The 13,185-nt window shown below is 40.1% G+C and overlaps 1 protein-coding gene across 2 annotated transcripts in view; it reads left to right on the forward strand.

The window, feature by feature from the left end:
- Positions 1–13,185, forward strand: part of TTC8 (tetratricopeptide repeat domain 8) — a 296,727-nt gene that overhangs the window by 246,313 nt on the left and 37,229 nt on the right. For both annotated transcript variants that reach the window (XM_069208150.1, XM_069208149.1), the window contains one exon: positions 3,877–3,960. In XM_069208150.1, coding sequence (XP_069064251.1) covers positions 3,877–3,960 — 84 coding nt within the window. The remainder of the gene's footprint in view (positions 1–3,876; positions 3,961–13,185) is intronic.

Below are 13,185 nucleotides of genomic sequence, written 5' to 3' on the forward strand. Positions count from 1 at the left end.
TTCTCTTTTTCCCAGTTCAGGGACAATGTTTGCTTTACTGTGTGGGACACTACTACTGTGTTTAGGACCTGTGATTGACTGGACAGATTCCTCGCTTCTGTAACTGATATGTGTTATGTCATGTATCCACTTTTTTACCATTACCACTTCTCACACAGCGAGTTGGGTTAGCACAGAGGGGCACAGTCGTGAAGAATGCCTTTACACCTCTTGTCTGAGGGTATTATATAGGCAGAAACATGTCGACCACCTTTTTCTGATTATATTAACCCTGCCTTCCTTTTATCATCTACCCACTTGTGACAGCAATAAACAAGCATTCGCAATGCAATAGGTCTCACATTTTTTTGAGTTAGAGCTGTTGCCATTGTAAACTCAGAAATTGACTTTTTTTGCCACATAAATTGGTCAACCCTGTTTCATAATTTTGTCTTTTCCTGCCATGTTTTGGTGGTCACTGGTGGCTACTGACATCAGAAATCACAAGCCCTTGAGGAGTGACGAGGAGATGACTGCACTACCTTGCGTTGTGTGTGAACGTCTGAACAGAAATTAGAAAATAAGGCTGGAAAAGTATTTTATTTTTATTTTAAGAGAATGAAAAGTCTTGCAAGCAATCTTGTCTCACATTTCAACGAGCAGAGCAGCCTGAGAAGATTTACGGCCCCAATGAAGGAGATAAGCAATGCCCTCTGTGCGATGTCGTGAGTGCTGTCAGGGAAGGGCCTGGAGAGACTTGAGATGCAATGCAAGACTAAGCAAGTTTCACATCATTGCATCTAGGTTTAGGTACATTCTACCAGAAAGGCATGTTGTGGCTTTGGTGAGCAGTGAGCTAAACAACTGGGTGTTTTTTTTGTAAAATTAGCTTATTTTGGGAGCCAGAGGTAAATGAGGACAGCACTGGAATAAAACCAAAACAAATGTCATCGAGATGGGAGGAATGGAATTTTGCAATAAAACGCAGGCAGCTACCAGCCTAAAACAACCACAGTGAAAGTGGAGCACCAAAGAAATAAGAAAAATAGTCAGTCACAGCAGCAGATAAAGAAACTAAAGTGGAATAATACAGTAGTTGGTCACTGCTCTGAAACAGAAAAAGGATGGAGAAAAAGGCAGAACTGACCACTAGCGAGCAAGAATTATTAAAGGACACTGCACCCAACAAATGAAATCGCTTTAAGCCATAAGACGTATACCAAAAATATACACGAGGTTTAATGTTTGTACTCAACCTAAAATTAAAGTCCACCAGAAGGTAGTTTTAGCAGTTCTCTGTTTCCCTTCTGCGAATTTTACTCCTTTTACACACCCACACCAATCCCCAAAGACGATCCAGTTCCGACCCGTTTACGCTCATTAGCTCCCCTTTTATGAGGCTTATAGCTTACACAAATGGGTCCTGTGAAGAAGCATGCCACCCCTAGGTGGGTGAGGGCCTTTGTTCTTAAATAGCATTACACCAACTCACATGAGACACATGCATTGATCTAAGATAGATTACCATGGGTATTCTTTGTTGTTGTGCAATTAGGAATCAAGTTTCTGCCACTTTGGCTGCAGGGTTTGAACAGCAATTAGTTTTGCTGGTTTACATATCAGCTTTTTTGTTTCTGCCATTCTCATAGGAAATGACGTGTTAAAGACACTCGCAGAACTGTATTTGGCATACCAGCTTGATGATAAAACAAGCAGCGATTTCAGTTCCTTTGCAAAGGGAGAGCCACCCTCAACACTAAGGGCCTGATTTAGAGCTCGGAGGACAATGTACTCCGTCACAAATGTGATGTATATCCTGTTCTCCATACTACAAGTGCCATTGGTTATAATACACTTGTAATACGGCCGATAGAATATCTGTCATGTTTGTGATGGAGTAACACATCTGCCAGACTCTAAATTAGGCCCGCAGTCTGGAAAGAACACATTTTTTGCGTCAATCAGATGTCTCACCTATTTACTCTCCACAGTTTCAACTAAGTGCATCTACAAGAAGAAGAATCCATCCTTTGTGATGAAAATTTGGCACCATGTCCCTCGAATCACTGTAACCAATAATTTTGAATACAATTTTTGATGGCCAAAGCACTGCAAACAGAACAGGAGTATGTCTATTATAGAATAGATTAATCAAGTCTCCTTCTGGTTTTAGCCCTAGTGTTGGGATTTCCCTCCCGGTCACCCAAGCCAGATAGCATCTGCAATACTGAAAAGCCAATTCTGAACAGCTGTGATAACATTTCTAGACTTTCGTATATTACCTCGACAAAAGTGCATTTACCTGCAGTATGTTACCTTTACAAAAGTGCAGTTATCTGCAGTTCTGTCACACTTATTTGGACTTTGTTTTCATTCTCTTTTATTGGCTCTTCAGGTATGGTCATCCCGGTTTACCTCTTAAGACTGCCTTAACAGCAAGTCTTCAAAGGTATTCACTATTTCCTGCAGTGTCCCTAGGGTTGTTCTCTTTTTCCTTACCTACTAAACATTTATAGGTCCTTTGGCCACCTCCATCTGCTCTGGTTTTGTTTGGTTCTCCACAATGTTCTGAAGATATCCATCATATTTTCAACTTCAAAGCAATGCAGCATAGGCATGTATTTTTCCTAATCTAAGAGTCAAGTGTGGATTGGGAAAGTAGGCTAATTTTAAATGATAAAAACTTATGAATTTTGTAAGCATGAGCATTTAGTGCCCTACATACTGGTCTGCTGAGATGGGCAGGCAATTGTCTCTGATTTCAGTGGTGTTCAGATTGGCACAGCCTTTTAGATGCAGAGAACAATAATTGGTGGTGATCATGCCCTGTTCATTGTAGATTATTAGGTTAAAAGCCATTCTGTCTTTAGTGGCTGCTCTCATAGGATTAATTTTGGACTTTGGGAACACACTGGGTATTGCTAAAGGTCTACTCCTGCATTTTCAGACCATTTGGAGCTGCAGATGTATAGGTCATGGGCACGCTTAATATTCATATATTTTTCTTTCTGAAATAATTTCATTGGATCGCCATCCTCATTTCGATCCAGAGCTTCTTCATACAACATTTTTCCGATCATCCCCTGAATTTCTATAGAAATGCAGTTAGTTGGATGTTTTGACTGCATGGGGCTTGCTGATACCTGTACACTAATATTCTAAATGTCATAACTATTCTTATTGTCTGCTGATCCATATTATTTTGACAAATAATGCCTAAGGTCTTGTACTTTTAGTATGGAATTAATGTATAGTTGCATTTGCAACCTTTTTCCATTTCCATCCTTGATATATGGCACTATTCTATTCCTTGATGAATGTCGCTTTTCTATTCCTATTTCTTATTGTCTATATTTTTCTCTTTTCTGGTTTGCTCTCGCTTAAAGTGGAAAGGCATTCTGTATTTTTAGTTAAATTATGAAGGCTAAACAAATCTTTAAAAGGACGCCAATGTCTACTCTGCGTCCTTACAAGTTTGGCAAAAACTGTGCAGCCCTAATGGCTGTGAGTCAGTCTCCAGCTGTGGTCGTTCACCTCTCACCTGCCTCGCTACCCATGTAGTATAGCAATATACTGGTATTTGGATCTATCAGATGTCCAGATAGGCCCAGGTTTCTCCAGTTCTGAGCTTTCATAGTTTTGGCGAAAAGGAATAATACATGGGAAGGTCAGGAGATTTGCAGATGACTACTAATTATGTCACTGAGGTAAGTGGTGGGGTAAACGAGGATCAGAACCAGTATCTCATGGTTCCAACTATTTTGCCATACAATCTAGGTATTTTCAAAAAGACATCTAGATAATCGTTTATGTGTTGATCTGCTTCTTTGTCTGACATTTTGGCATGACAATAATTGTAAACTTGATTTGTTCTTGTTTGTTGCCTCTTTACCTCAGGCACGAGCACTCCTGCAGACTGCTTCTTCCTTGGCACCGCACATGTATGAACCACATTTCAACTTTGCAGCACTTTCCGATCAGGTGATGTACCATTTTACTGTTTTTTCAAATGCAACCCTGCTTTTTTACACGATGTAAATTATAACTAACATAAGAATTTTAAAGCCATTAGAGTTTAGAGTAATCTCTGCTGGTGAAGCATATTTCAGATTAAGTTTAAAAATGTATATCGATAAATAAATTCACAATATTCAGTAAGCTAATTTGTCTTTTAAAAAGTGAATATTTCAAGAGGTACTTTTTGCAGACTAACAGCCTGAGAACTTTCATGCTACGGCAAGGATTCCTGAACACTAATTCCAGTTTTTTAATGTAGGTTTCCTTCACAGGTGTTTCTACCATTTCTAGATGCTGTCAGCTATTACTTTATTTAGTGTATTTGTGATGTTGTAACATATGTTTTAGAGATGCACCACAATTTGCAGAAAGTCAGTATAATAGTGAGGTGGGTAGTTTAGGAATGCAGCAAGAATGGAATCTTTGGAGGAAAGGTGTAGGATTAAAGAATTAGGAGCGTTGCAGTTTGGGCCACATCTTCTAGGATTATTCATGTTGACTGTATACAGTAGAACAAGTCATTTTTAATTTAAAGTTTACTCAGTGTAATTGTATGCTAAACACAAGAAAACACAAAGTGTACACTAAATCAGTATTTAAGTTATTTAGTGTACAAAATGTACGTCTGGTCACAAGGTTGGTGTCCAATACTTGTTTATGAATTGAGAGCAGAGGAAATTGACGGACAAGCATAGGGTTGAAGTCTAATTTTGAGTTGGTCAAAGAGGTGCAGTGCCTGTGGACATAAGTGTTTTGAAAGAGTTTTGGCTTTCAAAAAGATAGCCGATTGCTTTTAGTCACTGCCTAAGGAATGTGTGTGAAAACCAAGCACAAAAGGCTAAATCTGAATGTTGGGGTAAGACATTCCAGCGAGGAGTGGCATAACTGGGGAAAGCTTGTTAATAGTACTTTACTTTGTTACCGAAAGGTGATTCTAGTCATGTTGGGGCATATTACTTGCCTAAATATATATTTTCACTAAAATGGTAGATTTGTTGGTAAAGTAGGATTACTTTTTTATAGTAGTTTTGTGATTATTGTTTTAGTCCTGGCTTTGTTGGTTGGACAGAATTGCTAGATGAGTATGCACTGGAAGCCAGGGTAGGGCAAATGTTGTTATGGTTAATCTAGTTGTACTTTCATTGGCTTTTTATCAGGTTGCTGTCAAGTAGGAGGTGAGTATGCTGTGAGAAGGTCTTGGCTCCCTTAAGGCGTGACATGATACCAGTCTGGGCTGTGGCTTGGAAACTGATTAGGTTTAAGTTGCTAGAAAGAGACAAATAAAACTGTTTTTAGTTACTTAATCTTGTGTTATCTTGATGTGCACCACTTTAGGAAGAATTCAAACCTAGCTACTACACACTAACAGCTGGAGTGCGGCAGAAACTCATATCAAATTCAGAGCAGCAGCTGGGAAGAAGTAAAGCCACCAACACGATTGTCTGGTGTGCACTGTAGTTCTTAGACCTTAGAAGTACCATGTCTGAAAAAGGGTCGGCATCAAGACCCCTGCAGAGCCAGAAGTCAAGATGACAACCACATAGACTGCTCCACACATGAATCAGTCATTGGATTGAAAATCTGTTGATTAGCAGTGGCCTATACTCTTAGTGCTGTTTAATCAAATGCACACTCTGTATGGCTGCCATTATTACTTGGGCCAAGAACCATGTAGTTTCTTGCTGTGGTGTATACTGGGCTGCATTTGTGGTGGAGTTTAGTGTATTATTGCAGGCCTGATTTGAGTAATGCTGCTCAGCATGGTGCAGTAGTAAACATCACTCAATTGAACATTTGGCAGGAGGTTATGTGCCACATAATTCCTTCACTCAGTAACAAGATATTCAGGGGTCGCGTGGGCATCTTGTCCTAGTCTTACACTGGGGACCCAGCGATTGCTGTACAGGGCCTTCACAAATATGAACATAAATGCTGAGCCACACTTGTCTCCATTCATATGGCCAGGCCTTTGTGGTCCCTCAGCTAAGACTGGCAACGGCCAGTTTTCAGTTAATCAGGTACGTTCCAGTCTCCTTATAAATACTGATGTAAGCCTCTAATGAACCTATGCTCTTTTCAGTTTTTTCTGATATTCCCTGTTTTGCTTGGAATTCGTAATACTATATATAGCTAGGAAAAATTTTCTTCCTTCACGGAGGGTTAAACATTCTCCAAAAGAGGAAAAGAAAAAAGAGAAGAGGAGACTTCTGGCTTCTCTGATCAAATGTCTTATATTTCTCAGTTGCAGATTACTTTGTCGTTAAAGCTAGACCCCTTAGTGACTGTGGGCTTGGATACATCAAAATAAGAGAAGCAGGATCTACTCTGCAGGACTCCTTGGGGTACAGACAGTGCTAGGTCAGTTGTCTTTTGAAATAGATCTTATGCTCCTCGCCCAAGGCGGTAGCCTAAGAAAGCTCTCATGGTACCTGCAACTTTCCACAAGTCTCTATCAATTAGTGGTAAGGCACGTGAACAATAAAAGGAACAGAAACGTTCCTTTTAATGACGACAGTACCACAGATAATCAAATAGATTAATTTTGTCCTGCTGCCCCCAGCACACCCTCCTAACTTATCCCTTATTATTTTAAATGGTTGGAACAACTCTCAATCCACAGGCATTTGCTACCGGGTGATCTTCAAATTGCCGGCTATTTTAATACATGGGCCACAAATTAATCAAAACACAGTCAATCTGTAGGCAACATGGTCACCTGTAACCTGACATGGATGTTGCAAAACATGCCCTTGAGGTGATAACATCAACCGTATCTTAAGGATGCATTATGTCCACAGTCACTGACCTGAGAACCAACCACCTTTGATTATTCTTTGAAGTTTTAAAACTGAAGTCAATTTAGCTAAAACACCATGATTAAATAAAGAAAGCAAGCCATTTGTAGCTGGAATAATTTCACCCCTCAGGGGCTTGAGGCAAGCATTAAAGAATCCATTAGTGAAAGTGAGGTGCTTCAGACCTCAAGAGATTCAGTGAAGAAGCTTTGTTGAATTCAGTAGGATTATGTTGAAAGTTCTAGATATACTAGTATCAGATAGTTCTGCCCCAACCGGACCTCCATTTAGGCCAAGTGGTATTTTTCCTTTTAAAAGTGTTAAGAATCACAGAAAACGTTTGACCAAAAAAGTAGAAAATATGAGCAGCTGAAGCAAAAAAAAAAAAAATTATTGTTGCAGGCACAGATCAGCAAAACCTGTTTTATTCCAAGCAGATAAGTCTTGTCAATTGTGTTCTAAAAGATTTTTCACCAGCTTGCAATCTGGCTGGTCATTACACTATAGCGTTTCCCCCTCTCATACCCAAATGGATAATCTTAGTTCCTACTTTAATGAACAGGTTAGCAAAGTTCTAGATTAATTTGGTGCTCTTGCTGATGGTTTTTAAGGCAGAGTTCTTTTGGACTGGACAACCAGATAATCTGGATTTGAAAAAGTTCTTCGGCTCTTAATTATGGAATTTGGAAATAATATTCTGCACATAGGACCCCTACTACAGCCTGTTAGGAATGTCTGCTGTATGTCCGGTTCTGTTCCAGCAGTCGAGAAGACAGTAATACAACCATTAGTTAAAAAAACAGCTACTTTGGAAGATAACGATCTAGGTACCTTTTGATTAATGCAATAGTAAACTATTTCATCAAAATTATTAGAAAGGATAGCTACCTCTTAAGCTACAGAGTTATGTGGAATCTCTGGATCTATTTGATGATTATCATGTAGGATTTTTGCCCCGTATAGGTACAGAGGTGATTTTCACTCATCTGTTTGACAACTTTAGAATGACAGCAGATGTGACTGTGTCCGCATAGCGATCCTGTTAAATCTGTTGTGGCATGGCACCATCTGAGATCAGGTATTGACGCAACACCTTGCTGACTCAGCTTTGGTGCTTTGAAATGGGTCAACTATTCACGTTGATGCTTTGAGAGGGATGAACTCTTCAGTGGCAGAACAGAATCCATTCAACTGACCAAGAATGCCTCAAATTCGGGGCCAATGTGTTGGCGGAGACTCCCAGTAATCTCCACTATCTCCACATCTTTTTCATTTATATCTTCACCCTTTAGCTGTTGTACTTTACCAGCTACATGTATGTTGTTGATAGATTCTCCTCAGTATGAAGGTGTCTGTCCGTTTGTTGTGGCAGAGCCGTCAAACATGGATGGGCTCAAACTTTTCAATTCTAAAGTAGTCAAATAAAGAAATCATGCTGGCAACATGTCACCTTAACCTATGGAATGCCCAGCTAAGGCTTGAATCTGTGTGGTCATGGCTTCAGTAAAGTACTCACAGCGATTTTGTGCTCTTGGCCTTCCTAAAAGGGGCATCACAGAGTTATAAAATATTCCAAATGCCCCAGATGTATCTCTTTTCTGTTCTCACATTCTGATTGACTCCAGGTCATTAAATGTCTAGCGTCAAAGCCACATACACTATGCATTACATTTACTGCTTGCAGGAAGCCAAGTTACTGATGAATCTATTTGCTAGGTATGTCTCATGTCTACTAATAAGATCAAGGAATAAAAATGGCTGCCTAGTTTTTAGGTTTTAAAGTACACTACCTCTTCCACCATCCTCCACCTCAGTTCAGAAAAGTACCAGTACATATAGGATCCCCTTTTAAGTCATAATACAAAACATTGAATGATATTCCGTATAACTGTGCTATAGACCCCATCCCCAAATATCCTACCCTTCAATTCAAAGGTCTCAGTGGATCATCAGAGCATGCAAAGTTCCAGGGCATGATAGAGTGGATGTTCCTATTTGCAGATAATCCAGTAGGGTTTTGCAGAAAGAACTAAATCTATCTCTGTCGTTTCCCAATTCACAGGGAAACATTTCCGTTGTTACTATTGCTCCCAATCTTCCTCTGGGACAATCTGTAATTAAAGGAGACAAGCCCCTTCTTCTGATAGTTTCTATTAACTTTTTATCATATAAGTTGCAAATGACCAATTCTTTTCTGACATACTTTCCATTTCTTTTGAGCGTAAATCTCACAGAATAAAAATGTGAAAATTTATATCCTAGAGGTTCCCTAGTACAGCTCAGGACTTTGACATTTGAAGCTCCCGGCATGACCACCATGTGTACGGTTCATCCCCAATTCAACTACATTGAATCCAGCATTCAACTTTTGTATTAGGATGCATTGCCTTTAATTTCCATGGAGTCACAAACCAGTTATGCATAATTTAATGTTAGTTTTCTGTTTTCTGTGCATTGCCCAACGATTTTATTGTATCCGGCCACAAAATTTGGCAGTTCTCCAGAGTATTTCCATATCATTTTACCCCAGATGTTAAGGATTCTAAATAACAGCCAGCATGGAATAAATATTAATAAGGCCTTTAGTGGGATAGAATTTTTCCTCAAATAGACTCAAATCTCTCCTGCCAGAAGAAGAGTGCACCCAGTGCCGGATTTGCAGATAATACAGACTCTTTATTTCATCTCAAGAAAAATCCTTCCTACTTTTATTACATGTATTTATTTACAAGTGAGTAGGCCAAAATTCTACTATTTCCACTTCACAAACTGTTCCTCCATCATTGCTGGATTTAAGGCAAGTTTATAGGATTGAAACATAGTCGTTTGGGGGTTATTTCAAATGGTCCATTTAGGGCTCTGTTATCTCTGAGGCATAAGCTGCCCCAGGCCGATGCTGCTTGTGTAACCAATCAGATCCTTGGTGGACTAACCATCTAGGTATGTTACACATGTGCGCAGTGCTTTTCAGTAGTTCTCATGAATCGACCAACTGCAACCCTCACTGGGCCACAGTTATTTTTTGTATTCTAAAGACTAAGTCCTCCTTCTGTTTTCCTGGTCTTCTTGGGCGTCCTAGAGATTCGCTGCTTTTTCCCCACCACCTTCTCCATTCTCTATATAAATGGAACATAAAGTGATTGGAATTTAGCAAGATCTTGTTTAGGTATCATTATTAGGAGAACCTGAAAAAAACTTTTTAGTTTTCACTTACTGAGGCAAAGCCTATTTGGTTCAGATAGGAAAAGGCTGACTGCATGTCCTAGGCATGTCTCACAACTCCTTGCTATGTGATCAGATACATGTAACATTCCATTTGCATAGCAAGAAGTGCTTCTGCATCATTGGCTGCAATGCCTTACCCTGCCCATGGAGATGCAATGGTGGAGGGGATCAGATTTGTGCCTGTCCTCGGCTTCCCAGAACATCAGATGCCTTTTGTTAACCTCACATTCTGTTTGAGCCCCCAGATGCCCCTGCTTCCAATCACCCCACTTGTTGCCCATATCTTAATCCACGTGTCCATTATTATGTCTCTGCCATTTGTTAGGGCCTTTTAAGAGGAGATGGTGCAATACCTTGTAAATAGAGCATTTCACCAGAGTCAAGAGGATGATGCTATGTGTGTTTCTGCAGAAAACTTTTAAGGAGGTCAGTAAAAGCAGATGGAGGCAACTCTACAAGATGTGACAGAAGACCCCGTGAATGGCGACACAGCACAAGATTATTCAGAGACAAATTAGGCTTGACATAGTTTAAGGTATTTTTTTATGTTCTTGCATGACTCCCTACGATGACCTCCTGCATTGATGCTGAGACGCTGCTGCCTACAGCCTTCAAAGGTGAGTACTTAATGTATGACTTCCTCAACCTGGTTCACCCTGAGCCTCACCAGGTGCTCCTACCTGACCCTGTGTTCTTCCTTCTTCCCCTTCCACCCACATACCGGCGTGTCCCCTGAACTTGGTCCACCTTCTTCCAGGCTGCCTGACACCCCCTCTTTCCTGGAACGCTAATAGGGAGCTACATGACGGAGAGGAGAGAAGAGATAGGCCCCCTGAAGCAGCAGCAGGCATCATTAATTAACATAGATAAAAATGCTTTTGCTGCTAGTTTGTGACAATAATCTGGCCCTGGCACAAAGTCTTTATTCCCTGACAACACACAGGTACTGGTATAGTGATGGTAATTCCTGGTAAAATGCAGGTCCTGACCACATGGTGGTAATCCCTGATGACACGCTGCCTTTGTCATAATAGTAGTATTACCTGGCCAAATACAGTACCTGGCAAAATGATGGTAATCCCTGAGAACATGCTTGCCCTGTCATAATAGTGGTATTTCCTGATACCTGGCACAGTGGTGGTTATTGCGGTGTCCCCTGCTGACACAATGGTAGTAATCTTTGGCAAAACGCTGGCCCAGGAACATTGGTAGAGATCTCTGGCAACATGCTGGCCCTGGTATAGTGATAGTAATCCCTTGCAGTCTGTTGGCACTAGTTTGCCTAGTAGTGTCCCTCAATCATAGGAATTATAAATATCCCCATAAAATGTATCTTGCCTTTGGCCCAGCAAAGTAGAGCAACTTCAGTCATTCCAGAGACAACAGATCACGCCACACAGTCATCAATTCCGACATCTCAAGATGGCCCCATACAGACTCAAGGCTTTCGGATGCAGTTTACATAGATGTGTCCAGTATGATAAAACATCAGATACCTCCCACTTGAATTTTTCTTACCTTTAGTGCCAGAGATTCCACTGACAGAGAAAACAAGAAAGGGGCAAAGGATAGACATCTCTTATAACTCTGTGCAGTGAAAAACCCAGATATGTTTTTGTGTTTTTGGTGCCACACCTACCTCCTTTAGCAGATACCACAAAAGAACCAATTCACAAGGGTTTTGATCAGCATTATGTTAGTTTTTGTAAACAGCAGCACAGGTAATATGCAGGTTGGCATGTAAATTACATCAGAGCATCTGTCACTTATGCTAGACATGATATACCAGTTGCAGACATTTTAACAATCCACCTGACCGTACATCAATCCATTCAGAAAACCTTATAGTACAGTACACATGTTGCTCACCTCGGTAGCATACCATGAAGCACCTATCTCCGTCCCATGTACCACAGATTTTTTAGTGTTTTTTTGCCCCAGCCCAGCATTTTATAAGCTTTTAATTCACAAGGTTAAACACTGTATCAGGGTCAGGTCTAAAAATGACCATCACAATTTTCCTTATGCAGGATTTCTCAATCTTGTTGAGAACTTGTAAGATGTTGTAAAATGTTTGTCTGTTTTGTATAAATTCAGACGTCTCTGCATCTATCCAATAGGGCATAAAGAGTTGTGTACTATTTACTAAAATCTTTGTATGTATTTTAAGTCCATGTTTACCAAACAGAGGGGTCTATAGGAGGCACATGACTATATAGATTTACCGTTTTTTTATATCAGTTATGTCACCCTCTCTTATAAAGTTAGAAACTGTTCCAGTTATCATGAAGGAATCGCATACAATTGTCTGCTTGGGATGGGTTGACTCATTTAGAGAAAGAATTGAGAATCTGACAAAGGGACTTAATTACTTTGTAAATCCTTAATTGCCCTCTCCTCCTCCTAGATTATCAGTTCTAAGTTTTCATGTTCCTGCTTCCCCTTACAGGTATTTCTACATCTTCAGACAACAAATTATACCAGAGGGGTGGGGGTTGAGGGGACAGTGGTGTAACATTTTTGCCTGATATAACTGGCCAAAAAATGAGAAAAAGCATTTGTTTACCTTTCCCTGAAGTTCCTAGAGATACCTTTGGGCCGATGAAGTTGGGGATTCTAATTTTCTTCCTATTAAGGTGTAGTCTTGCTTAAAGTAAAATGTAACCCTCTCTGAGCATTAGCTGTTAGGTGCAAATTTAGTTTGCCTCAATGATGATACAGAGCCTGTATCCTTAGGTTGCTGTTTCGAGTCTCCAATATCAAATTCCAATCCCAATTATGTTAAGGCCCAAATATACTTCTAGTCTGCCTTGGCTGCTCTGTGTTCATTTCATATTACATGATAAAGGCCTCCAAACGTTTTTCCGCTGATACCTTCCAGTTGCCACTCAGCTCACAATACTTTGATATCTGTTTCCTGAGGTCTGTTTCATATACACTTTCTTTCAAATGATTTGGAACAAAGTGTCATGCTAACTCTCTAGCTGTGTCCCCAAATCTACACCTGGATTATGGACTGCTCAAGATAAGAATTTATTGATGTTCAATTAATTTAAATAATTACATCGCAACACATCAATGCTCAAGTACATATACTAAAGTTGTCTGTCCAAACACAGGGCCTGCATAATATTGAATTCTCCCACCCAAATAAAATAGTTCATAGCTT

Source organism: Pleurodeles waltl, chromosome 9 (assembly GCF_031143425.1).
Source record: "Pleurodeles waltl isolate 20211129_DDA chromosome 9, aPleWal1.hap1.20221129, whole genome shotgun sequence".
In the NCBI taxonomy this organism is placed as follows: Eukaryota; Metazoa; Chordata; class Amphibia; order Caudata; family Salamandridae; genus Pleurodeles; species Pleurodeles waltl.